The following is a 26,949-nucleotide window of genomic DNA, read 5'->3' on the forward strand; positions in this document are numbered from 1 at the left end:
CGTAATTCTCGAGGAAAAAGAGAAGTGATTCCGATTAAAGTGGCGAGATCGAAGCACGAAGATTAGAACTCGAGAGACAATGGATAATCGCGGAAAGCTAATCCGCAATCGATGCGCGATACTGACAATTGTTATCGTGTACACGCTGGCTGTATTAATTAAGGTACGTATGCGGGACTTCTTTCCGTAACGATTGGACGTTCACCCACTTGGATCTTCAAAAAAATATATATTATTGCAAGAAAGGAGTGGCTAGTTATATTTACCTGGATATAGGAGCAAATCGCGTAACTGATTACGATCGATTTGAGTTATTCATTTGAAAGAGGATTGCGTTCGATAGATCTGTGTTTCTTATCAGAACGTAAATGGGCAAATTTCGCGCCGGAAAACTTAAGTGCATAATCCGCAGGAACGACGAAAATTTTTTAATAACATTCGAATCGCTTTGAAGACAATTGAATGAGAACCATCGCCGTTAAAAAGACAACGATTTATTCTCTTATTCTTTTTATTTGTATCATCCCTTTTCTTTTGTTTCCAATTTATCCCGTTTACTTGCGCCGTGGAATTCTTTGAAATCTCCGCGTCGCACGATCTCGGATGTAGCGTAATTTCGACTGCCACTAGAGCCCTGTTAAACGAGACATCGGATTAATTATCGGCTGCATGCGTTCGAGGGCGTGAACGCAGGACGAGGGAGAAGGGCCGAGGTAGCAATTGTCGTGCGAAAGCAGAGAATTTCGATAGGTTTCACGATAATTATTACTACGTGATTCGCCTGGCTAAAATATCACCCGCGGATAAAATCAATTCTCACATCCGTAAAGCGCGCTTTCGCCTAACAACGGGATGTGGCTAAAACGATGGTAAGAAAAAATGAGAGGGCTTGTCTTGCGCGAGGGTTGAACCGGAAATATTAAAATTGCTCGGATACTTATGCGATATTTATCTGTAAACGAAATGTGATTCGTGGGAATCAGAAATCGCTCATAAATTACAATATTTCTTCTTCTGCAGTTATTCATAAATTTCGTCGAAAGAAATAACGCACTTCAGTCTTAAACACTTTGCAAAAATTAAATCTATTAGTTTTTAAATATTTCTTTAGTAAATGATAATTCTCGGTGTTATTGATTATATAAAGTTTTAGTTAGATACAACAATAATACAAATCGTGTGTATTATAGTAGATGTTTTCAAAGAATGCCAATACAGTACAGTATGATTAATTACAACTTTAGAATAATACTATTCACTTCTCCACTACATATCGACATTTACTTCTCTAAAACATGTCGCTGAGGGAGAGAAAGCGAAACAAGTTCGGCTATCTCGAGAAACGTTGGGTCGATCGATGAATTGTTACAGAAAACGGTCGGAATTATCGCGCGGTGTTTCATTGTGTAACTAACATACGTCTCGTTATACATTTTGCGACGCATTAAATCGCAGAGTACTCGCGTGCGCACGCTGGTAGAGTGTGCGAAAAGTCGAGCGCAAAATCTACGATCGCGCGTGTGTTACTCGCGAGTGTTGCGCGTGTGGAGGCTCGAACGCGCACGTACGCCAACACTCGCACGTTACGCGTGTGTCAGCGGGTTATTCGGTTCACTGGGGTACACCGTGTCTTATGAGGCTCATTAGCATGGCCTGGGAACCCGGAGGCGGCGGTTCCGCTCGGGGCGCGATTTTCGCGATGCCCTTCTCGGCGATTCCTTCGCGTCCCTACGCCTCCGCTTAAGCACGAGGAACGTGCGTAACAATGTGCGTGAAACGGGCGGAAAGAAGCAGAGATAGAGAAAGAAAAGGTGGGGGAGAGTTGCATACAAAGCTATTGTCGCGTACGCGAGGAAAAGGTATTATTACTCCGCGCCAACGTTAGCATCAGATGCAATTATCTCGTGCGATTCGCGCATATCGGTAAATTACGGTATCGGCGCGGCGACCTGGCAGATGACGACAGAAGGAAATTATTTGCGAGACGGCACTTTGTAACGCATCCACGTAGCTTCGGAGAAGAATACGGCGAATGTGCTTGGTGCGGCTTGAGCTGCGAGACGGGATGCAAAGGGAAGCGGGAAGAAAAGGAAAAAGGGACGCGAAATGTCCAATTGTTGGCGCGGCATCGCGGGGGAAGGGCACGAACTCGTTCAAGTTTCACGTATTTTCATTGTGCCATTGTGAACTATCGACGTGGAAGGATCTGTTTGGCGAACGGCGCCTTGAGACTACGGATACGTAGAATCGGCTGGTGGGGTATCTTATGCGTGTGACTGATGGAGTCTCGAATGGTACCGGGTCTCATTAGCATCGTAAGGGAACTCGAGGAACACGGTCTCCTTTAGCAATGATGCAATTGTCGCGATATCCTCTCATATCTTCTCACTGAATAAACGCAGGACACTCGTTCGCTAGCGAATACAAAATTTTAACAAGCGCTACCGGGTCGCCTAGTTAGACGGCACAATCGCGCTACTCAATTACCGTCCGTTTTTCTCTCATTTTCCCGAACTCTGTCGACTCTTCATTCGGTAATTTCCACCCTCTCGTTAGCGCGATTACGCGACACGCTACTTTGTATCACAAATACTCGACGATGAAACGTTGTACTAAATTGATCACAATTGCCGCAACTTCGTTTTTTTTTAAAAATCAATTTTGACATTTTACACGATATTCTATGTTCGGTGTGACGTTGAAAATTTTTCGCGAAAACGGTCGAGTTTGCTCCGCTTTTGAACGCGAGGCATGTCGTCGAGAATGTCTAACGCAATTTATTCGCGACGTCAAAATAGTTACAAGAATATGCTTTCGCCTCCCCCTCCGTCCAGGTGCGTGCCCTCTTCCGATTTATGGGATATGCGGAGGGCGGAGTGTTCATGGAACAATGGGGTGCGTAGCGACCGAAGATAATTATCGCGGTTCTCGAAGCAGCTGCGACTGTGGGTTCACCCTCGGGGTAACCCAGTGTCTTCCTCCGGGAAGTAGAACCGGCTGGCGCGCTCGGAAGTCTCACGCACACCCGCGCACACGTATTACACGCACACACCCGTGGAGAGGGGAGCGAGGGGGACCCAGCCTGGCGTGACTCCGCAGGTTTACTGCCTGTTGCAATTTTGGCGGTGCCTTCCTCTAAATATCGGGACTTTGCGGTCCGCCCGAGCACGTTGAAAGCGGAAATAACATCGCGAAGTATCGAAAATAGCAGAAGGGCTATGAATATAATAGGACACGGAATATTATACCCTCGAGTCTCTCCCCCCGTGTTCTCGAGTGCACGTACTCCTCATTTGAATTGTATTACACTTAAATGCGTCACTCGATATTCTTTCTTTCTCCTCCAACTAATTAATATCTGCCGACTATTAACGTACGAATTTGTAGAACGTGTTTGTACAGGCGTGGGAAATCTCTTTATAGCCTTGGCGAGTTTAATAAATATTTTACGATCAATATATTGGCAGGCGGAGAAATCGGGAAGATTCAATCCCGTGGAGTACGTGCATCGGCGACGAGCACGAAACGTCTTATCCTGTAATAATGTTTGGAACGTGTCTCCATTTGGCTTCGCAAATTACTGCAATTTTTTTTTCTCGTGCGCAAGGTATCCGCCTCTTCCGGTGACAAATGGAAGTGGGCCACGTTCCTTCAGGTGAATCGGGCAGGAATAATTCGCCACCCGACGTCGCCCTATTCATATGCGCGAGTCTTTTCAGCCACCCTTCCCTCAAGACGCTCGTGCACGCGCATAAAAAATTCCTTCCTTCTTCTTTCATCGTTAATTACCTTTGTGATTACAGAGGCGTAACAGAGTCATTAATAATACAGTAGTCGTATTTGTAAATAATTTTTACTAATCGCGAAACAAATCATTCCCGCGAAAGTAATCCTCGAAGTCGTTTCTGGTGGTCATTTCTGTATCTTGCGCTACAGTGAAAATGCTAACAGTGAGCAGCCTTGTCTCTTCCTAACTGTCCCCTTAAAACGAGACAAAGCCGCTCATTTTTATCACTATGTTGCAAGAGACAGAATTGACCCCCTGGGGGGTGGGCACTGACGACTACTTGATTTTTCAATCACTTGCCACCGCCTGACCAGCCGAGTTCTTTAAGAAAGCGCAATCATTTATCCCGCAAAAATGTCAAAATGAAACGCGGAGAAGCAGCTTTTGGTAAAACTGACCGATCGAATGGACGTCATCAAAGTTTTACCTATGTCAAAGCCGCACGCGCATTCATCGTCGCCCGACTGTTCCGTTTGAAATTCATCGGTATCGGCGTGCCGACTAGAAAAAAAAAGGAAAGGCAAAAAGAAGCAGAAGTGGGACACAAAAGGGACCGGCAATTACCGCTTCCGTTCCGTTCGTCATACCGGAAGTTTCTATTCATACTCGTTGCACTATGAACGCAACGTTACTTCCGTCATTGATGTTACGGATCGTTAGCGGACCCCGCCCGGCCTTTTGCCTGCTCGAGTCGATATTTCTAAAAAAAAATTGCATCGCAACGAAAAAAATATATTCGCGCCACGAGAGAGGATACCTTCGGCGCGCTCTTCGCGCGCGTTTAGACCCCGCGTAGGCTGGTACCAACGTTCACCGGCACGCCGTTGGGTTTCTTCGGGTTCGCAAGGTCCGTGTTTCCACGGCGCATAATCGGTTCGCAACGCGCCCGCGGTTGGCAGAGAACCGCGAAAAGAAATATCGGAAATTGCCAAAGGGTGCTCCCAACACGGCGCATCCTCCCTTTCACTCTGGCCAGTTCTCCGTACCGTTCGAGCGATCGTTGCGTCGAACTCGCGTTTGGCTCGAGTACAAGAACGCTCCGCGGTTTCTACAAACGAGCTGTTTTTTCCAATCGATAAATCTTGCCCGGGCAAAACCGCCGGTGTCTTCTCGACTGTTGCGAAGCCCTCGCGGGTATATATTTTCATTGAGGAATGCAACGGTCCTCCCACTTGGAGCGATTCTTCGGAGAAGAAGCCCCGAAGATCGATGTTTCTTGCTTGTTGACGCTGTTACCGAAGTATTCTCGTTCTCTGCTGAAATTAAACCTCAACTGTAGTTCGCCGGTTCGCCTAACTCACTTCGACGCGGAGAACACAATCTTTCATTAAAATTCTGTTGCGCCGAACTTCGAAATTAACCGACGAACAAAATTTTATTTGTTTCCACTTACGTCCGCTCGCTTTTCTGAAAATTAACCCGTCGAGAGACTCGCGTGACGTTCCATGATTTTATTATCCGATGCACTAACTTAATAAGATAGTCATCCACTTTGAAGGGTCGTAACCCTTTTCGTACTCGGTAACGGCGACCGTAAATTGACAGCGAGCATCCTTTCATGTGACGATGACTCATGTTACTTCGGAGATAAAATGATGAGCACTCTACTGCGAATTACTTAGAAAATAACATCTGTTTCTCCCGAGAGCAACTTCGTATCGTCAAGGTGTAACGATGAAAAGAAAATGCTCCTCGTAACAAGTCTTTTGATGCAAAACCATAGATCCGCAAAGTGATAAGTAAGAAACAGGGTTGGGAAGTAACTCGTTACTTGTAACGAAGTTACAGTTACTTTTATTGGCAACTTCAACTTAACTTCGTTACTTTTTCTCCGTCTGTAACTGTAATTTAACTGAATCATATTAACAATTGCTTTATATATTTTTTAAACCTCCACAGATTGCATCAAGTCTTGCATTTACGCATAAACGCTTTTATCAACGCTTTACGGTTCAAATGCAGATTTGAAATTTTTATTTTCATTGCGAAAAAGTAACTGCAAAGTAACGATTCGTTGCTTTTTAAGTAATAACTGTAACACGTTACAGAATTGGTAACTTGTAACCGTAACTAGTTACATTTTTAACGAAGAAACAGTAATTAGGTACTTTTATAAAGCAACTTTCCCAACCCTGGTAAGAAACATACGAATATTTAAAAATGAAAAATTATCCTCTAAATGTACTGTTGCACGCGTCTCAATTTCTGTTCGCACTACGGATTTCGTATGAAAAAAATTTAATCAACTAATAGGAATTCTTCAATGTCGCCAGCGATAATTAACAATGTCAGTGTCTTCTTGGCCATACCTGGCATTTTTAATAATACAAAATTTATTGCGAAAAATATTACCTTAGCCAGGGTTTAAACCTGGATCTCTCTACACTCTATGCGGGCGTCTCACGAATTCGATCACCGAGGCAAAAAAATTGAACTTAAATTTATGAAAAAGCAGAAATCTAACATTACGATACTTTTTACCCTCAAATTGAAGATTCGTTCACCGCGCGAGGTTGACAATGCAAAATTATTTCTGGGAGATACAAGTGTTTTTTTTCCTCGATAATCCATGCCGCGAGAAGCTCGATGGCGAGCACATGACGTGCGGTGGCGAGCAAGCGACAGAAACGTGCGGTGTGTGCACAGACGCAAGGTGAAGGGTTTCAAATTAAGGCCCGGTGCTAACGATTCGCGTGATGCGTGGTGACCGTCGGCGCGTGCCGCACGGGGCAGCTGCCAACAGCTGCTGTAGAAAGGGATCGCCTCTCATTCTTACTTTACTTGTTTTTACCTGTCGCTTCTGTGGTCAAGCGTTCGCCTCGGACGCACGACGGGCAAAAGTCTCTCATATGAAATAAAGTATATTTAAAATTGACGGCCACAGGGAATTTTATCTTCTGAAATAGAAACGTGATACGAATCCAGCTGATATTTCGTTGACGAATCCAAGATTTAGATTTGTGCGAGGTCATTTGTCTGCGGAGTAATTAATTATCACTGTTTTTCCACCTTGCTTACGTGATGGTCGACGTTTCTCGGTACACCTTACGCACTGCCTTACACCCTCGTACACTGTAAAAAATTACACGTAAAAGTACAATTGTTATACACAGTAAAAAATCGTGTGTTCAAATGTTAAAATTTTCTTGTGTTACCAAGATTTGATTCTTACTTCAATGTAAAATTAATTAACATTTTATTTTTTACTGTGTAGTGGGTAGTATTGATCTATTAAAGGTGTATATTTACATACGTTAGTAAATGTATTCCGGGCCGTACTGTTCTTCTAAAGAAGACAGGTGCCGTATAAAAAAGAAGAAGAAGAAGATACGTCCTAAATAGTCAATTAAAATACGTTGCAATAATATTGCTCGATACTTGGGGAGTCTCGAACCGAGAGAGTCTACGGATCGGTAATCGATCGGGTTTCACTTATTTCGGGAAAATTAGTCGGCGAAAGTGTAGCGGATATCCTAACGTATTAAAAGCGGTATTTTATGCGTGAGAGAGTACGGAGGCTCGTATATCGCGTATCGCGATCTGCCCGAAGTAGGCGGAAGAAAGGCGCAAGGTGTTCCCTCCAAGTCAGGTGGCCACCTTCTCCCGGTGCACCTGTTGTCCGACGGTTGAACTTGCATTTTATCAGTTCATATCGAAAGGAGTAGGAAAATAATGTAGTAAACGAGACCGATGATTCGTAATCCTAATACGATACATTCGCGAGGCACACGGTCGTCTTTAAAAACCTTACGCCACCCGATGGAACCGCGCGCAACTATAGACGTAACTTTTAATTATCAAATGTAAAATTCGAGGATTCTATTAGCTGTTGCGGATCGATCATTGCAAGCCCGCTTTCAAATGATTTCGAGGATCCCGAAAGATCGCTACGTCTCGTGGACCCTCCTCCCGAGGGCACTAACCATCTGCCGCTCTGCGTTTCCAGGCGGCCGAGAGCAGGCCTCACATCAGGCACCACCGGGACGGCTCGCACTGCAGCAGATGCGGTCCAGGCTGGGGCGTGATTAGCCGTTGCGCTCGCGGCCGCGACACCGTGTGCGAACGCTGCCCCGCCGGCACGTACAGCCCGCATCACAGCACGCAGCCCTGCTGGAACTGCGCCAGATGCGGCCCGGGACTATACGAGGCCCATCCGTGCACCTCGCGCTCCGACACCGTCTGCGACTCCTGCCATCGTCCCGCAGCGGACAATCCGGACTATCGGCGCAAATGCGAGGGCCGCGCGAAATTCTTCCTCGCGCCGGAGGACGCGCGGAGCACCGCCGAGGAGAGCGTGCTGGTCAACGAGCCGGCCTACCGCTTCCAGCTGTACGACAGGGAGGAGGTACTAGAGAAAGACGTGGAGGCCGTCCTCAGGGACAAGGCGGCCGCCGGGTCGGAAGTTCTGCAGAGGGTTCAATCACCGTCGCAACATTAATCCCGAACAACAACAAAATGCTCCGACGCATTTCTGTCCGTCGGCCGGGAAAGGTGGTATCAAAGCTTTCTCCGCGATTGTGCTGCAAAATTCGCGAAACTGTTCATTTACCAGAAAAATTAATGGCTCATGTAGAAGTTAAAAAGACAATTCGGCAGACCCGTAATAGGATTAGACGAGAATACCCAAATAGCACAACTTCGTTGAGTGCGTGGACTCGAAAAGAATTTTTTGTAATCTTTATGAATTGGTGCAATCTGCTCTTTTTCAAACAGATTGTAATAATTTCGAAACGACAGATTATACTAATTCGTAAAGAAAGAACTTGAAAGAATTTCTTTCCGGTACTTAAGAAAAGATTCCATAGAAGTTATACCTTTTGACTCCTTTTGGAAGTGAAATTGAGGTTGTTCCACGTACGAAGAGTTCCTTTTGTGTTTGTATGAAAAATCGTTCGGAATTGGTGACACAAAAGCGAGTTCTTTTTCAATCCTTGCGAACGTTTTTAGTATACAGAAGTGGGATGGAAATTACTTACAATTTCGGGAAAGAATTTCGTAAGAAATCCTTTTTGGATTCTCTCCGTGCTATCTGGGTAATGTTCGACATTGACCTTTCAATGCTAGTCAATTAGCGCTTAAGAGGATTAAAGCTTTCGCGTACGACTTTGGCACGAGCGCAAATGTGGGAATATTCGTTAGAATCCCAATTGTTCGTGTCGATTACATACATTGCATGCGATAAAGAGATGGAAAATACTCTCTCACCCTTCCCCGCTAAATATATTTGCATATAGAGGACAGTCTCATATTATGAGATAGGATTTTAATACGAGATAGTAGGTCTTCAACGTCCAAATTCAATCGCAAAACTTTTTGCACAACGATTACACGATCTAACGATCTATTTTCCACCAAACAGAGATTTCACTCTAGGGCAATAAATTCATGGTGGAACCAACAGATGATGCCTGCACAGTTGAAAAATTTGTGTTAAATTTAACACATATCACATGTCCCAAACGGTCCACACAAATTTTTGTGTTATTTAACATAATATGGATATGTTAAATGATCACACTAATACTCTGATAATATTTGAACACAAAATAAATGCAAATCTCAAAATAATTTGAAATAAATTTTGTGTAAAGTTAACATATTTTTTTAATGGCAAAATGAATTTAAAAAAGTAATTTTTACATTATACAGATGTAAGAAACAGGTCGCATCAGACCTTGCATTCGCGTATAAACACCTTTATCGACACTTCACATTTCAAATGCCAAATGACGCATATGCTGTATGTAGAGTGAAAAGGAATATATTTTTTCTTTCTCTCGCATCATTTTGCCGAAACTGGCCTGTTGGCCAGACTCTAGAGTTCACCGGCTCGATCATTTTCGCTTGACGATAAGTTAGGTTTGTTTTAATTTATTGGTGGGCAGGCTTACATTCCTTACCAAGCCTCACCTTTCAAAAATTAATAATCCAATATTACAGTTAACACGTTACAGTTATGTACATACATATGTTCTGTTCCTTATATAACCAATCGTGTGTACTTTTGAATACGAGAAAGTATTAAAGTCTAACTCCAGCTAGAGTACGAAAGTTAACTTAACAGGTATGTTTGTATGCGTGTACGTATGTGTGTATGCTGTGTCATGTCAAAAATTTTAACCGGGACTTTTCTCATCAAGAAAACACCATTTTTCCAACTGTGTACTTAAGCGGAAACTCCGCTGTCTCGTATTAGGAGCCTATCTCATAATAGAGGACTTTCCGCCAAATAAATCCCTCTCCTGAATGCGAATAGACTGTTGCATTTTTAATAATTAGGTCCGCGTCGCAAGTTGTATTACAGGTAGATGTGTCAGTAGCTGTTATCTGTAGCTTCACCGTAGATTCGCGGAATACAACGAAATTTTTACACGCCATCATCTTCTCGACGTGGCTCCGCGGAAACTTACGCGTGAAAACGATATATGATTATTGCATCTATACCGATTATTCCGGTTATTATCGCTATGACTGACAACAGATGTGCGCGTGCACTATATAATTAATTAATCAATATACTGGAATACTTGTAAATTCGGCGCGATCTTTCCGCTCGAAATTATGTAGTATGATCGATATTAGCGGACGTCAAGTCGATTAAGCTCTTAAATGTTATGTCGTCTGAAAATAATCTGGTCTCCGTGATTACGAATTCAACCTTCCACCTCATAATTGATCAGCGCTTTGAATCATACATGCGGACAAGCCAGAGATATCGCCGAGCTGGAACGTAACGTTTGCACTGCGAGATATGATCGATTTTTGACATTATTTACACGTAATTCTGTTTACCATTTTATATCGCGATTTATCGTGAGGCGAATATGACGCACATATCCAACGAAGTGCACGTTCTGGTTCCGGCAATGGATCTGGATTTTTAGTTTGCGCGTAACTTCTCTTAACCGAAAGGACCACTTGCGAAATTGACGGGTGCAACGAGTAAAGAAAAAAAAAAACAGGTCAGGGTACCTATCATGTTAGGAATTGATTCTGATCGGAATTGTTCAGCTATTACCTAGATTTCTACTGCGTTTTCTAGGGAAAACTGAACAATTCTGATCGGGATCCGTACATTTCCACGATAGGTACCCTGTATCGATAAATGAGATCGTTCTAAATGCAACATATTCGAGGTGAAAGTCTCTCCCCGATGTGTCCTCAATTGATCTCGCCAAATAATATCACGTCGGCAATATCTCGACGCTACGAAGTCACCGTGACACCGAATTTATTTCTCTCCTTCCAAAACGAGAACGTCGGAGATACTGACGAAAATAGAAATCGATGGATTTCTGTCTCTCCCGCCCATTTCTTTTTTCATTCTCACGTTTTAGCCATATGTAACATCACGTGCGATTCATCTAGCGTATAGCAGCGTAATACTTTAAGTTAAAGACTAATTATAAATCAAAGGGAGGTTAATATCGTCCGGTACGTGTATGAGATATTCCCAGGGTTGGCAAGTGACTCGTCGCTTGTAACGAAGTTACAGTTACAGTTATTTCTTTTATCAACTCTGACCTAACTTCGTTACTTTCTCTCCGTCTGTAACTGTAACTGTAACTCGGTTACATTTTTTCGATAACTAGTAACTAATTTAATATAGTTACATTAATAGTTACATTAATAGTTATGTATATTTTAAATCTTCGCAGATCGCATCAGGTCTTGCATTTACGTCTTTATCGACGCTTTACAGTTCAAATGCAGATTTGAAATTTTTATTTTCATTGCAAGAAAGTAACTGCAAAGTAACGATTCGTTACTTTCGAGTAACGTGTTACAGAATTAGTAACCTGTAACTGTAACTTATAGTTACATGTTTAGCGAAAAAACTGTAACTAGACACTTTTATACAGTAACCTTTCCAACCCTGGATATTCCTAATATTTTACAGACACCTCCGTAATAGCACGCATCATTTCTCCCGTTCTTTCTGCGATATTCGTGCTTATTTGACAGCAGTCTCAACTTGAATTCATGTACCGTAGTATCGAAAATTCCCCAGACTTACAATTAGTCTGTAAAACATTTTGGACTCGCTCTATTTACATCTATTCCTTTTCGAAGTCCCCTTGTGACTCGACTTCAACTATGCTTCAAACGTTTGCAAGTCCTTTTTCCGTAACGCGTCGACCGTCTGCAATTGGGCTTCGATCCCGACACTCGAAACTCCCGTGGAGCTCGGAAAATCGGTCTCGAAATACTTCGTTAGGCTTTCAATGACGAAACTTTGAGCAATCTGCATTGCGAAACACAACGTTTCGAGTGACATTCACGCTTGAAAAACAGACTGAGCGTCGAGCGTTTTGAACGTCATCGAAGACGACGAGCACCCAGGACGGCCGCGCATGTTCAAATCGTTAGTGAAGATCGCATAGTTCGTGAGATCACTAACGATTTGAACATGCGTCACGTCTCTGCCAAGCTCATTCCCTGTTCCTGAAAACACAATAATTTTTTGCAACGACATGCAATCGGTCGACCCGCGTGCTCCACATTCGCCAGATTTAGTCCATTGTGATTTCCCAAAAATATAACTGAAGCTCAAACTGCGACGCTCCAAGGCGGCACAAAAGATCAAGGCCGAATCGCAGATGCTTGACGCGCTACGGAAAAGGAGACTGCCAGAGAGCGTTTGAAGCACAGTTGAAACGCTGGGCATTCTGTATCAAGTCACAAAGGAGCTACCTCGCGAGGGATGAAAGCCAATTGTAAATAAGGCATGCCCAACATTTTTCATAGCCTAATGTCCTCTTCCACCAATGCAGATTAATTTTAATCCCGGTTTAACCGAGTTTTTTTTATCCTTTTCTAATTTTTAAAACTAGAAAAGAGGAGATAAAAAGTAAGTTAAACCGAGATTAAAGTTAATCTGCGTTGGTAGAAATGGACGTAAGTCCGGAAGATTTTTTATATTACTGCGTAGAGTCCTCGTGAATATTACGCGTGCGAGATAAGACTGCAAAGTATATTAATGTTACGTTAACAGCGACGGTGCCCATTACTGATAAAATATTTCGTGTCAAATGCGTCAGTGCGTCTCCCGAATCGTTTAATGTTTCATATATCTGCAAATGGCATTGTCAACGGACTAATAATTAAACCAGCCAGAATAATTGTGGCCAAACAGGCCGGCCAGTGGCGAATTTTAGCGCTAGAAAAGTGTATCGAATAGTACCATTAATTTATTTTTAGTATTGTAAAAAGTATTTTTAAGAATACGTTGTAAATATACCGTAGCTCAACGCTACTCGAATATCGTTTTCACTTCGTTTATCATATCGTTCCGATATTTTGTCGTAGAATGAATTTTCATACACGAGACAGTTAATTATCGAATGTGAAAGCGCAGTTTCGTGACAAATGGCTCACACGATTGCTCGTACCTTTATAATTAGCCCCAGTTCCAATTCGTTATGCGTCCCTGGCTTTCAGAACGCTTTCCCGACGAGACAAGTGTCTTTCCTGGTCTCCCTTTTCTGCCTTCTAAATAAAAAATATGTTTTCGCGGTAGTTTAGTTATAAAGCCTTATTTACAATGTGCTCTTTGCGTCTAAAAACGTTCTATTTTGCAGCCAATACGTTTGAAAAATTGGCGCAGGAGGATTATACAATTTTAATATCAAAAATAATTAAGTATCTAGTTCGTACAAATATCCATTTTAGTTGGCGCAACTTGACGATATCATTACTTTTGTAGAGGCAATACCATTTTTTTTCTAACAAAATATATCCAAATAATTAAATTATATAATTCTTGATTTGATGGCGCTTATACTTGGCGTCTTTTTTAATCCTTTTTTTTATAAAAAGGTTGTTTTTTAAGGTGATACATTAGACACCGTACAATCGTGCATTGTCTGCAAATTTTTTGAGCGTTTCGATTTGTCTATGTAAAATAGAAGGTTTCTAGATGCAGAGAGCACATAGTAGATTAGGCTTAAAGGTTACAATAAATCAACATTCGGCACGTCTTGTGAGAATTTGTACGTTAATTGAAGTGAAACGAGCCGTTTAATCACACACAGGTGTGATTGAACTTGGAAAACGGGGAAACCTGTTGTCGTGGGACAAGAAAGTAGGCACATTTTTGTATGAGAGATAATATTTATGTATATATATTATTTTATGATATAAATCAATAATGTCTTATAAACGTACGTGTACATACAAAGCTAAACGATACAAAATAAATCGGTGATCCGGGGAAAGAACGCTTGCACGATTTATTCTGCGTAGGAATCGGCTAGGGCGGTACTCGGAAGATAGAGAAAGAAGGGCGAAAACGAACGCACGCTACGGGACTAAACGCTGTTCTCGCGTAAAGATTGAATGTAGAAACTACGGTGTACTTCGAAACTCCCGTGAAGTTTCCCCTCGGAATTCGAATGGATATTAAATCGAACGGCGAATTCGTAATATGTGCATATACCTATGTGTGCGTAAGAAAAGAAATAACGTGTATTCGAACGATGTGCCACGTGCGTAACTAGAACGAAAAGTCCTACGAAAGGTCGCTGCGCGCCGGGAGGAGAGTAACGTAAAACAAGTATAATCGCAGCTGGAGATCAAGACCAATGTACGCTCGTTAACTTTAATTCTGACCTCGAGGTCACGACGGTCAAAAACCACGCGAGGCAACACCCATATATGCATACGCTACACGAGGAAATAAATACGACGAGCACCGTTAATTACAAAGGGACGAAAGTCGCAATCCTGCTATGGTATTATCATACAATACGCTCGTTCGTGCAAGCGCGAGCGGGCCGGCGCGTGCGATCGTAGCCGAAAATCCGGTCCGCGACTCGCCCGGCCCGGCGCTTCCTCCCTCTTCGCGCTCGTCAACCCATCTCGGCAGTTGCTCGCGGTAGGTCTAAATTTCTACATTAAATCTGTACACGATTAGACCGCAATGAAAAGGAGACAACGACACAGAACGACGGCGCGAGAAGGTAGACACCTCCGCGCAACGCGGTCACATACACACTCTTTTTTTTTTATTTTTTTTTTCTCTTTAATTTATCTCGCGCGAACAGACGAGTATTTTTTAGGACTGCACGTTCGAACATCCGAATATTAGAACGTCCCGACGTTTCATAAATAATCCTAAAGCAGAAGGTGAGATATAGGCTCTAATGCGAGATGCGAAACGCGACAGACCGTAGGAAGAGTGTCTCATATTACGTTGCTTCGCGCGACCCTGCGAGTATTTCGGCTGACCGAGGAATTCTAACGGGTAACAACGAGTCGCACGGATGGACATTCGAGGTATTCGAGTTATTCGGATATTCGGCACGTGTTATAGTCAAATATCGAATCGTACCGACGTCGACGGCCCCGATCGTCAGCAGATTGGGGCATCGCCGCGTGATAATCTAACAACTGTGTGTCGCCACACATTTCTCTTAATATATATATATATATAATTCTTGTATTTATATATAATATAAAGGTATGTATATTATATATATATATTAACGCAACTTTCATTTGAATGTGAAACGGCCCGCGCACGATCTATCGATCTGCATAAATTTCGCGTGATATTTCTCTAGTGTATTTAATTTTACGTATAGCACGAGCTTGATTTGTGCAATAGTCTTTTGCTACGTAAATCGTTGGATCACGCGTGGGCCCTTTAAATCTAAGCGCAACACGATTCTCATCTCTATATAATAAACGCGGGCTCTATATAATAATACGAATGAGGGGGGGGGGGATATCATTATCATAAATATCGTTGACTGTCTTTTTCTAAAACTAATGTTATCAAACTTCCTCGCAAAATCCATGACTGGTGGTCAATAATTGGTCGAGGGTCCACGTCAATCAATCTTCGCAACGCTTTTAGACGCATAAAATTCGGAAGAATAAAGCTCGGTAAAACGACATATAAAAACTTGTATGAATCACGAAATTCGTTAATAAAAGTCGATTATCGCAGGCAGGAAATCAATAGAAATTACAACATGTTCTTAATGTATAGTTTGGACAGAGAGAGAGAAATTCATGCACGTAGACATTTTAAAGTGTATTTCATATACAAATTGTATATAATGTGAAATAATAATATATTAACAATATATTCTTTATTTCAAATTACACTTAAAAATTTCTGCAGATGTAAGAAGCTCCACACTTTCAATCTCTTCTCGTCATCTTTCTGTCTCTCGGTCCATTAAGAATTTCTTATTAGGAAAAAGATTTGAGGATAAGAAACATCGAAGATCACAGTTTTGTGGTATTTCATGAACCTTGGACAAGAAAACTATCACGAAGGAATGTTTAGACTTGTGAAACGCTGAGATTAATGTCTCGACATATATACGACGGCTGTGTGGAAAAACAAACATTTCTCTATTCTTTCTAGTAATTTTTCCTGTTTAAAAGTAAATTTCATGTAATTTTGATTCGTACCTTAATTATCGAACGACTAAAAGAAGATCGCGATTTAAATATCATCATAAATTCAAATATATAAAATACACAAATTATCTATACATAAATTTTGCATATATTACATTTAATAATATTTAAGAAAAATCTATAATGATATAGCACAGCAAATTCTTTGTCTGTCTCTCTCTCTCTTTCTCTATAATAATTTATAGATTACAATTTTAATTTGGATTATATATTAGAGTACCAATATATTAAAAGTATTAATATTTTACAGCAATTTATACGTAATTTAATATTATATTAACAATCTCTGAAATATTGTTTTATGAGAACGAGAGGAGTGAGAATATAAAACGCCGATATTTCGTTTCACATTGCTTATGATTTAACAATTGTAATCATACACCTAACAATAAAATATCCTATCGTGTATCGTAAAATAACATTAGAAAAAAGAGAAAGGTAATAATAATAATAAAATCTCATTATGCGATAAATCAAGTCGTAAAAAAACTGATAGAGCCGTGTTCTCTCGACCTGTATATACTGTAATTAAAATACATCTAATATACGATAATCTAAGTTCTGAGAGAAAAGGAGTATAATGGGAACATGGATTTACACACTACATGAATATGAAAAATATACATCTTACTTCCCTGAAAAGTAAAGCATAATTGAAGAATAAGAAAGAAATTTGAGCTTTTATGGCTACGAATTAGCGCAATCTATCCTGAAAATCTTTATAGCCATTTGTGATCAATTTCATATGTACAATTGTGTAAAGCCCTACAAAATCGATAACGTATCGTCGATCGTCGTAAAGCAATATTTAAATCATATTTAGAGCTGCTCTTCCCGCTGTTATTATTATAAAATGCATTTCCACAAAACTTCAACACATTAGTAAATATTATCTGTACAGAGAGTTGTACACTCTACTGAAATATACATCTTACGCAAGACTCTGAAGATAATAAAACGTAATTCTACAGATACAAATAGTTAACTTGCAAAACAGATTTTAGATTTCAATTAATGATTTACTAATACGATATATACCTCCACATCACATATTCCAAACGTAGAAATGACCAGCCATGGATTTATACATCAATATCAATGATAGAAAATGTAGGACATTCTTCCAAATCAAGATTGGGACAGAGACAATTAAATATAAACTATTAATTATACACAATGAATTCGCAGCTCCGTTAAATATAGGGATATCTATAGTTAAACAGCTCATATTATACAACTACTGTCATTGTGCCCAAATCTACGCTCGCTCACGCGGCAATCTCATGGCAAAATATCGATGCGAGCAATGCATGAATACGAACAGAACTCACGACGCGTAGGTACAAAACGATAGAAAATAAAATGATGTGCAAAGAGAGATGTTCCACTCTCAACGAACAAAGCTCAATCGATGTTTAAAAACTATACAAATTGTAACGATACGGAGGGAGCAACTTGTGTTATAAAACTCAGTAAAAAAAAGAAAACTCTTACTCGCTTTGATTCTATGATTCGGCTCGAGTGTTTCTACAGTACGTACATTATCCGTAACTAAAATATCTAGCTTTACATTCCCCTTCTCTATATCGCATTCTTGCTTCATTCGCTTAAATTGTAAATTGTAATGTAAGATGTAGACGCATTCAAAGTAGATCCACACCTTAGTATCCTCAATTATGAGATAATACTGTCTGTCATAGCCAGTTCATATACATCCCCTCTTTCCTTCTGTACCTGATTTCGATAGTCCTGATTCAAACTTATGCCTCTTCGATAAAATGATATACAATGACACGAAACTACCTACACGGAGATATAGATCTTATACAAGAGCGTTATGAGTGTAAGCTTGGGTACAACGCAAAGATTTCTTAACAAATAACCATCAGTATCTTTTTGAACGACGCGAGATGACATCATCGTTCGATAATGATATGTCCTCTCACGACGTAATGCTAATTTCTCGATATAATATTTACGCCTGCTAGGCCGTTTAAAATTGGTCCACCAGCAGGTCACAGATCTCTACCGACATCGATTCTTTACTCGAACGTACTGTTAAACGAAACATCTGCAAAATAAGAATACGCAGTTAAATAAAGACACGCTTATTACGATATCGAATCTCTCGAAAGCTTGACGAATTACCTGGGCTTGTTTATTAGGTTCAAGGCGCAACAGGCAACCCACTTGCTGCGCTCTCATATGAACGATACCGGCGCAGACAAAGTTATCGGGATTCGGGTCGATACCATCGAGCAATTGCATTCCAAATCCTTGTAGTTTCGTGCGTACTTGCGTTAGATCCATCGGTTGCTGCGCTTTGAAAATCTTCTGCGATCGTTGTTGATTCGTTCTGAAAAATAAATTCAATGCACGATAAGCCGATCTGGAACTATTCGAATCAATTTCAAACGCGGTTCGTTTATGTCACGTACCCGCCAAGATTTTTCCATCTTGCAAAGAATGATTCTCCATTCATCTCTGTCGGTTCGAAGAACTTATTAATTGTTAATGGTAACTTCATCGTGATCTTCTGTGGCACATTGTTGTAAATGAAGGAGATAATCATACTCGGCGTATCTGTAAGAGATATCACACGTAATGAAAGATGTTCAGATGTTAACTGTTAAATATTTGCAAAAAAATGTCAAAGCAACGCACCGTTATAATCATCAATACATTCTCCATTGATCATTTGCTGAATCTGAGCGCCAGCTTCCAATATAGGATCAACAGGTTTGACTTGTACAGCTAGTTTCGCTTGATTCTCGTCTGTCCAAGACAATTGTGGTTGAAAACTGTGCAATGCGTGTTGCGTCTTGTTTCCATAAAAAAGACCTACGCGTCCAAGATTTTGTCTAAACTCTGATTTTACGCCGATTTGTATCAAGTCATTTTCAAACAAGACACCATTATTTTTGCAGACAAACCTGGAAAAGATAATTTGAATAATAATTAATTATTACAACATTTTAATATTGATATCTTACGGAAAAATGTTTGATCTCTGATAACGTGTCTTACTTTTTCGGATTGTATGTATTTTGGGTGCCGTTGGTAGCACCAAGTTTATTTGGCATGTTATAAATATCTCCCAGAACATCGAGCAACACGCCTGTATTGCTAGACGGTTGAGACGAAGGTGGAGTCGACAACCCTAGTAGATCAGCAGAAGAATTGTTAACTGTCACGGTTGCAACAGTGGCGGGAGGCTCAGCATGATGATTAGCGTTCGGCGCTGGGCTCTTGTTCTCCCTAATTTCGTTCTCCGGTACTCGACCCGGTTTCTTTTTCTTTAAAACTGCGAGGATAGAGGATTCTCTTTCGGGGAACGCCGGCATTTCTTCCAACACGGTGGCCTACGGGAGCAGACATGTCAATGACGCGAGGCTCATATTTTTCAGTCGTCGCACATTACGTACCAGGACGTCGTTTGAAGCGATAATGCTCAATTGTAAATATTCCGATGCTCTCTGTTGCAACTCAGCGTCCGCGCTACGTAGATTACTGTGCTGCCTGAAGACGTCTTGTATCTGGCTTCGTATTTCAGGGAACAGATTGACAAACTTTATGTACGTCGAAAGCAGCAATGCTCGAGTCATAGGAGAGCATAAATGATACTGCAAGAGACAGATTTGTAATATATTTTCGGTGTGGTACACACTTTTCTTGCGAATGGAAAAGGTACTTACTTTGGAATGTAATAGTTGAAACTGAACAGCTGGAGAAGACCGCTGGTCACCAGCTATGAGATTACCGAACTCTCCAAGTATATAACCACCGACTTTAACCATATTTTCGTGACAAGCAGGTGCTTGCAGTGCCTGTAAAGCATAGGATATATGTAGAACATGCAATAATTTTAACAAGGGGGGGAAAAAATTGACATATTTTACCTCGAAGACGGTTTTCGCAGCGTAACCCTGAACGTCGTCCCGATTAATAACTATTTGAATAACCCGATACCAAACTTCCTCGGAGACGTAGTCGCCCGCTATCCTAATCAGGTTTAGGATAACGTCGACATACCAAGTGTAGTCAGTCGCGTATTTTTCCGCTAGAATCGCTACTTTAAGGACCATCTCTTCTCTAATCGAGTAGTCGGCTGTTTCCAAATAGTTCAGCATTTCCTGAACAATCTCCTCGGCATTGCTTTTATCACACATTGCGTACAGCAGATCTACTGCTTGCTGCCTCACAGAAACGTCCTTCTCCATCTTCATGGATAATATCACTACTTCTTGGTGTTTCTTTACGGCTTCGTGCGAGAATTCCGAAGTAGCCAAGTGGCACATGGACTCGAGTGCCAGGTATCGCAAATTGGTCTCACGATTCGATAAAAATTGCCCGAGCTGGTTGCATGCCCGTACAAGGAGGTTCGGCTCGCTATCGTTGTGGATAATTAAACTAATGGCTTCAAAGAGTACAGCATTCTTCGCGTTCGAGTGCTGGACCTTCTTCGACTTTGGTGGTTCTTGAGCTTTGTTTAATATTGTTTCTAGACACTCGTTTAATCTGCCTCTCACACCTGGATCTTCGGCTGCGATAGTAGATCCAAATATAGATTTCATATAAATATATTATACAATATATTGTGTGGTACATCGATATTGCACATATGAATTAGTTACCTGGCGGTGTATAGTTCTGCAGCAAACGTAACAGCTTGACGGATAACCACGGGGCCGGTACAAAGTAATATGTGTAATCCTGCAGATCTGTGTAACTCGATGTAACAATCTGCAATCGCGGAATCACTGTCAGATAACAGTCTTATTGCTGCGCGATCTAATCGCACGCGCTTAAACGTACCCTACTCAATCTCGAAACTGCAAGACTGACGCAGCCCTTGTACTCGTCGGGATTTCTCTTTACGAGAGCGTCTATGAGCGACGCCGCGGCCGTCACGACGCCCAGATGTTGGTCGTTCAGCAGATGAACTATACGCGACGTCCATTCGCCGCCAGGTACGACATCGGGAGCTGTCCGTAACAGCCGTAGCAGACACAGCGCGGCACTCTGTTTCACGACGTCCATGGTATCTCTGCGGAACGGGACATTTCAAGACTGTGCGACAAGTACGAAGGCCTGTGTCCACGATGCTAGAACTCGGGGCCAAGCGGACACAGGCCTCGACGCGGGCCGCACGTAGCAGCAAATACATTATATACGTCGTACCCTGAGACGAGCAGCTTTGGAATTTCATTGCCGAAGGCCTCCGCCATCTCCTTGCTGCCGATGTTCGCGATGCACTGCAGGGCCAGATTAACGTGAATCGGATTGCGCGAGGCGAGATCATTCTTTATACTCTGGATGATTAACTTGATCAGATCGCTGTTGGTGTTCACTAGGACCGATATGAAGAGATATCCCTGGAATTGTACGACACAGGTAGCGTGTAATTACTACACGTCTCGTAAGGCGACTCCAACGGTCGTACTTACAATTTGCTTTTCCGAATACTTGTTCGATGAAAGTAGATTGACCGCTTCCATATGTCCGAAGTCGATATCGTGGCCGAGAAGGAAGATGAACAGCAGCTTGCAAACATACTTCTTCTTCTGGTATCCATCGAGCGTCTTGTCCCCTTTAAACTTGCTGCGTATGTTTGCCAGTTCCTTGTTAATTCTCTTGACCTCTGCCTCTTTACTTTTGCCTGGTAACACCGGTATAAGATTTTTAAACGGACAAGGCAGTATCTACCTCTCGCAATCGCAAATACCATAAAAATGCATCCCTTGTCGTATAAGCAAAAACGTACGTTAAAATAACAAAAGTTTTCTGCCGCGGTACATTGCTTTGTACGGTGCGTTAATTCGCAACAATTGGGGGATGGAGCAGAATCACTCGATCGTTTATAAACGTAGATGCTTTTCGGCGATTCGACCCGAAGCGAATGAACGCACCGCGGTGCACTCTCGCTGTTAACATCAGTGGATTTTTAATCGCTGACAATCAGAAATAATACGTCGGCAGGAGAGTCTGAATGAACCAAGAGCAATTGCCAACTGGCTCGAACCCCTTATCTGAGGGACGCGGGGACAGTTATAAATAAACAATACGCATAATTGTGCGCAAAACCGCACGCCCGGCCGTCAATTACGAAGACGCTCATTTTTTTTAAATAAAATTTTTCAACTAACGCCGCCAACGTGCCGCAGATTGATATTGAGAGCCGGGCCTGTATCAAGAAGATAGGCCTGTATCAGAACACCGCCCCCTTTCTCCTGCTCCTCGGCAGTGTCGAACCCGTCGCACGCACTGGCGTCAGTTTCAATGGCACATTATCGCGCGAGTGAATGAGAAATGTCGTTGACAACGCCGGGCGCGCGGGGAGGGAGCGGCGGCGTTCCGCGAGGAGGAACCGGAGCCGCGGAAGAAACGCCGGCATTACATAACGGCGGCGATTAATAAAGTAGAAAAACTCGTAGGACACGTCGCCGTGGGGGGGCCGGCGGGGGACGGGGAAGGAAAAAAGAAGCGAAAGAAAGGCGGCGCACCGGCCAGCGACGTTACTCACAGTTCCTGATGTCCGATATGAATACCGCCAGTCCACGCATACCATCTCCTCTGACGGCCGGCATCTTGCCTCGTCTCGCTCAAGACTACCTGCGAATGAGAGCGAGAGAGCTTGTGAGGACACTCGGACGTTCATTCCCCTCCAATCTGAGACGCTTTAGAGATCGCGCTCCGGCGCAGATATACTGTAATTGGTATTTGTTTCGCTCACTAAAAACGACGTGACGCAACGGCGGGGACGCGCGCGCGGGTCCCTGCCACCGTCGCTATCGCCGCGTCCGTCCGTGCGTGCGTGCCTGCCGCGTCTTTTACAATCTTTTAACAAAACTAATTCTCCGCTTCCCCTCCGCGGCCACTCTCTCTCTCTCTCTCTCTCTCTCTCTTTCTCTCTTTCTCTCCCCGGCCTCGGCGGCGCTGTCGGGGAAACGGAGTACGGGCGGTACGCGGCGCCGAGCGGAGTGTAAAGTTCAGCCGCCGGGGGAGGCCGCGGGGCGTTCGGGCGACGAGTCCGCTCCAGGAGTCGGCGAGAGCCGGCGCGGGTGATAACTTGACAGCGGCGCGCACACGACCCGGAGGGATCCCGTCCCGGCTAGCGACGGGGGGCGGTGGGAACGGGGCGGGGGGGGAGGAGGAGGAGGAGAACGCGTACGCGGATCGCACGACGTCGGCAGGGACGATCGCGCGTATCGATCGCGGAGCGGAGCCAGAAACGGAGCAGGCGGCTCCGTGGGTCGCAGGGAGGCGAGGAAGGCGCGGGCACCCTCGGCGCGGGTGCCCTTCGTCGCCCGAGCTGTCGCGCGCGGCGGTGCACTGGAGCGCTCGCCGGGGGACTCCCGGGGGCGACGCAGCGCCGCGTCGCCGGGAGCTTCTACCGAGCTTGGGGACTTTACATACCGATCTGGGCGCGCTGGGGCTGCGTTCGCGCACGGCTCGCTCGCGGGGCGCACGGTAGGCGTGGAACTAGTCGCGAGCCCGTGCCAGAGACTTCGTGGCTGTCGCCATTTGCAACCGTCGACTGGCCCCGTCCCCGTCCGTCCCCCGTCGTCCGTCGCGCGGCCGACGAGCGACACGGCCGCCCGTCGAAAATGCCAGCGCGCACGCGCGCGATCCACGCTGGCGCGTGGAATTTCGTATTTCGAACGCCGCACGTCGCCGCGGCGCGGCGCGGCGCAGCGGTCGCCCCGCGATTGATCGCGCCGCGAAAGGGCACACACGCACGCCGGCTCGAGAGAGCCAGCGCCAGGCCAGCCCGCCGCTTCTCCGCTCTCTCTCTCTCTCTCTCTCGTCCGCGCGCCGCGATTCCAATGCGAAAGGTTGCGGCGTCGATAGGGATCGATTCGCTCGGCGAAAACAAAATTATCCCCCTTTCCCGATCAGCCGCGTTTGCGTTCGCTCAGTTCGCTGGCGCGGACGGCGGATGTTCTCTAGGCGCGAGAGATAAGCGCCCTTTCGTCTCGTTGCTAGGCGATGGTTTTCCGTGTATAGGAACTGCGACTGCAACTCGTACTTCATAAAACTGTTGTCATTCCGAGGTTCGAAGAATAACACCATCTTTCTGTCAGTTTTTATTTTCGCTATTCTATTTCGTTAGAATTTGAAAACGTGCGACTGCGTCGTCTTCCGTACATTGCATACAGTTACATAAAATGTACAGTGATAACACGACGAGTTCGGAGGCAATCTCGCGTGACGCAAACTTGAAGTTTGCAGAAAACGTTGCCATCGCTGCAATATTTTCTGCATGTCGCTGCATAACATACAACATACATTCATCCCGCGATTTAGAATATTCGTTCACGTAGCTCTTTCCATGCTGCGTCAGGTGACCCAAAGACGAAATGGAAGTTCAGCTCCACACTAGTACTCGCGAAAAATCGGTTCAAAGACCGGATAGAAATATTTGGCGCTTCTACTTTAGCTTCATTTTCCAACCGTATAAAGCGAGACCGCGTAAAACTGGGACTGCATATGGAAAAGACTGCGTTAAAAACCCGCGTATAGAGAGAATCCCGCAAATGGAGGGATGAATAAATATATACACATAGGCAAAAGCGAAAACATTGCGCTGTATTCGCTCTGACCAGCGCTCTGTCTTAAGTTAGTCTACATTTCGCTGTATCCTCTCCAGCAGCATCTCTACCCTGCCCTTCATGACCGGCTGTCCCTTGCTCGTCTTCTTCGACAACAACTTGAAATTACGCATCCTCTTCTCCTTGTAGTTCCTCAGGGCCTCCTCTCGCTCGGCCTTTACACGAGCGGCGTCCTCTCTCCGCTTCTTGGCCTCTTCCTGCTTCCGCCGGTATTCCCGCTTAGCCTTGAAAAAGGCGCTGCCCTTGTGCCGCGAAGCGCTGTCCGAGCACACAAGCACAGTCGTTCAATATCAAATCTGAAATCCCGGATTTCGACCCGCTCCGCTTTACGCACCTCGCCTCGTCTCCGTTCTTGGAATTTGAACCCAACGACGCCTCCCCGGAAATTTGCTGACTCTTGCCGAGCTCCTTGTAGAATCCGCGTAGCACGGCCTTCTTCCTTCTCTCCTCCCATTGATTAACTAACGGAAAAGGGCCAAGTGTTGAATAAACTGTAAACTTAACCTATTCGTTGCGCATATCTTGCACATACTTTTGTATTTATTGCTGTACTTTTGTAGCCGATACTTCTTCTTGTCGAACTTCTTTTCCCGTGGCTTATCCCTATCGCCGCCCTTATCCTTCCGACCCTTATCTTTGACATTCCTCGCGTTGTTCCTCATGCTTGACGACGTCGACATAGCGCACGATGTATACGTACACGCGCAACCACGTGCTACAACGACGACGCTCGGCCAGTTCGGTACTTCGGTCCGCAATTTCGATCATTCGTCGCGTGCGTTAACGCCCCTCGCGGCAAACGTCGTAACTGGATCAGGAAGCAGGACGGATGGTAAAAATGTTCGCGAAAAAATATGTAGATGAAATACCGGCTACTCTTTTGGGCTGAAATGTCGAATAGTTTTGAAAGGAACTTGCTTGGAGCATTATGGTTCGCATTTTAAACAATTGTTTTAACGCAACCCTGCCGCACGAAGCAACAATAATATTATTACCAGGGTTGGCAAGTAACTCGTTATTCTAACGAAGTTACAGGTATAGTTACTTGTTTTGGTAAAACTCAAACTTAACTTAGTTAAACTAGTAAGAATATTCTTAAAGTCGCCAGCAGTAATTAATAAATTAATAACATCAGTGATTTTTATTGACCGTATCTGGCAATTAAAATTCTTACTGCGAGAAATATTACCCCAGCCAGGATTCGTTTATTTTATTCGTTTATTAATTAACTTAGTTACTTTCACTCCATCTGACTTTTGTAAAGCAACTCTTTCAACTCTGATTATTACAATATGCAGTTATAATAATAATAATTATTAAAATATAATAATTATGTAGAGGGAAGTCCCTTATTATGGGATGTAAATATGATATCATCCAATATCGTTTCCTTTCCATTCAAGAAAATTATTTTTAACGTCTATTTTTCTTCACTGCATTATATAAAATTGCTTCATTCAAGTAAGTTTTCGTTTCTTCACCGCGATATAATCTCATTTTAAAATTTTCACGTTGAGTCTAAACATACTTTCAAAAGAAGAATGTTCTTTTTCTTCGGTGTACACGCGTGTATTTATTCCGGTCATCGCGGAAGAAGAAATGTCAAATGGATTACGCGCTTACAGAAATGAACGATGACGGGCGACTTCTTGGGAATTCGCGGGGAACGAATGCCCTTCTATGAGGATACCAATTATGCAATTCTTCATTCGCGATCACCTGCTGTCACCGCGCGAGTTACGTGCGAGTTTATTCACGGCGGTGACATTGGATAATCGACCGTGCTGATTTATAGACTCGATGATCGATCGGCGAGTAGATCGGAAGCTATAAAACGGCTATACAGTCGCATTCGACATTGCAAATCTGAGGTGTCACGGACTTCTCTATACTATTAGACTGCTACCTTCGAATTGAAAAGTGAGGCAAGAGTTTCCGTCATGTCTCGTTAGGTAAATAAAGTAGTAAAGGGAGTCCCCTATTATATAGACCTGTGTCCACGATGCTAGAACCTGGTCCAAGTTCTAGTTCCGAGAAAAGTGTAGCCAATCAACTTGTAGCTTTTATGGAATAGCTGCAAGCTGATTGGCTACACATTTCTCGAAACTAGAACTC

General features: G+C 43.4%; 3 protein-coding genes across 3 annotated transcripts; 1 reads left to right on the top strand and 2 right to left on the bottom strand.

The window, feature by feature from the left end:
- On the top strand, window positions 1–8,365 carry LOC105561652 (tumor necrosis factor receptor superfamily member 4-like). The gene is made up of 2 exons (XM_012011818.1): window positions 1–163; window positions 7,734–8,365. The coding sequence occupies exons 1-2, from the start codon at window positions 80–82 to the stop codon at window positions 8,223–8,225; spliced, it is 576 nt and encodes a 191-aa protein (XP_011867208.1). The 5' UTR covers window positions 1–79; the 3' UTR covers window positions 8,226–8,365.
- Window positions 8,366–14,796: 6,431 nt separating this feature from the next.
- Window positions 14,797–23,791, bottom strand: LOC105561653 (AP-2 complex subunit alpha). Its single transcript, XM_012011820.1, has 14 exons — window positions 23,639–23,791; window positions 22,746–22,834; window positions 21,670–21,881; window positions 21,404–21,597; window positions 21,038–21,269; window positions 20,857–20,965; window positions 20,122–20,765; window positions 19,918–20,049; window positions 19,648–19,845; window positions 19,250–19,584; window positions 18,887–19,155; window positions 18,661–18,805; window positions 18,371–18,578; window positions 14,797–18,293 (listed from the first exon to the last, which is right to left on the bottom strand). Exons 2-14 carry the CDS (start codon window positions 22,807–22,809, stop codon window positions 18,216–18,218), a joined length of 2,820 nt encoding a protein of 939 aa, XP_011867210.1. The 5' UTR covers window positions 22,810–22,834; window positions 23,639–23,791; the 3' UTR covers window positions 14,797–18,215.
- A 505-nt stretch (window positions 23,792–24,296) lies between these two features.
- LOC105561654 (thyroid transcription factor 1-associated protein 26 homolog) lies at window positions 24,297–25,611 on the bottom strand. The gene is made up of 3 exons (XM_012011821.1): window positions 25,367–25,611; window positions 25,169–25,295; window positions 24,297–25,092 (listed from the first exon to the last, which is right to left on the bottom strand). Exons 1-3 carry the CDS (start codon window positions 25,512–25,514, stop codon window positions 24,843–24,845), a joined length of 525 nt encoding a protein of 174 aa, XP_011867211.1. The 5' UTR covers window positions 25,515–25,611; the 3' UTR covers window positions 24,297–24,842.
- Window positions 25,612–26,949: the final 1,338 nt, after the last annotated feature.

The sequence above is a fragment of the Vollenhovia emeryi genome, unplaced genomic scaffold, assembly GCF_000949405.1.
Source record: "Vollenhovia emeryi isolate VEMERY1.0 unplaced genomic scaffold, V.emery_V1.0 DF939203.1, whole genome shotgun sequence".
NCBI classification, from domain to species: Eukaryota; Metazoa; Arthropoda; class Insecta; order Hymenoptera; family Formicidae; genus Vollenhovia; species Vollenhovia emeryi.

Bases quoted from the DNA above. Each gene is read 5' to 3' on its own strand.
- LOC105561654 (XM_012011821.1), bottom strand. From the start codon at position 25,514: ATGTCGACGTCGTCAAGCATGAGGAACAACGCGAGGAATGTCAAAGAT. The intron at 25,296-25,366 runs GTATGTGCAAGA...CTTTTCCGTTAG, and splicing joins GTACAGCAATAAATACAAAA to TTAATCAATGGGAGGAGAGA. The intron at 25,093-25,168 runs GTGCGTAAAGCG...GTGCTCGGACAG, and splicing joins AAGAACGGAGACGAGGCGAG to CGCTTCGCGGCACAAGGGCA.
- LOC105561652 (XM_012011818.1), top strand. From the start codon at position 80: ATGGATAATCGCGGAAAGCTAATCCGCAATCGATGCGCGATACTGACA. The intron at 164-7,733 runs GTACGTATGCGG...CTGCGTTTCCAG, and splicing joins CGCTGGCTGTATTAATTAAG to GCGGCCGAGAGCAGGCCTCA.
- LOC105561653 (XM_012011820.1), bottom strand. From the start codon at position 22,809: ATGCCGGCCGTCAGAGGAGATGGTATGCGTGGACTGGCGGTATTCATA. The intron at 19,585-19,647 runs GTACGTAATGTG...CTGCTCCCGTAG, and splicing joins TCGCTTCAAACGACGTCCTG to GCCACCGTGTTGGAAGAAAT. The intron at 19,156-19,249 runs GTAAGACACGTT...TATCTTTTCCAG, and splicing joins AATACATACAATCCGAAAAA to GTTTGTCTGCAAAAATAATG.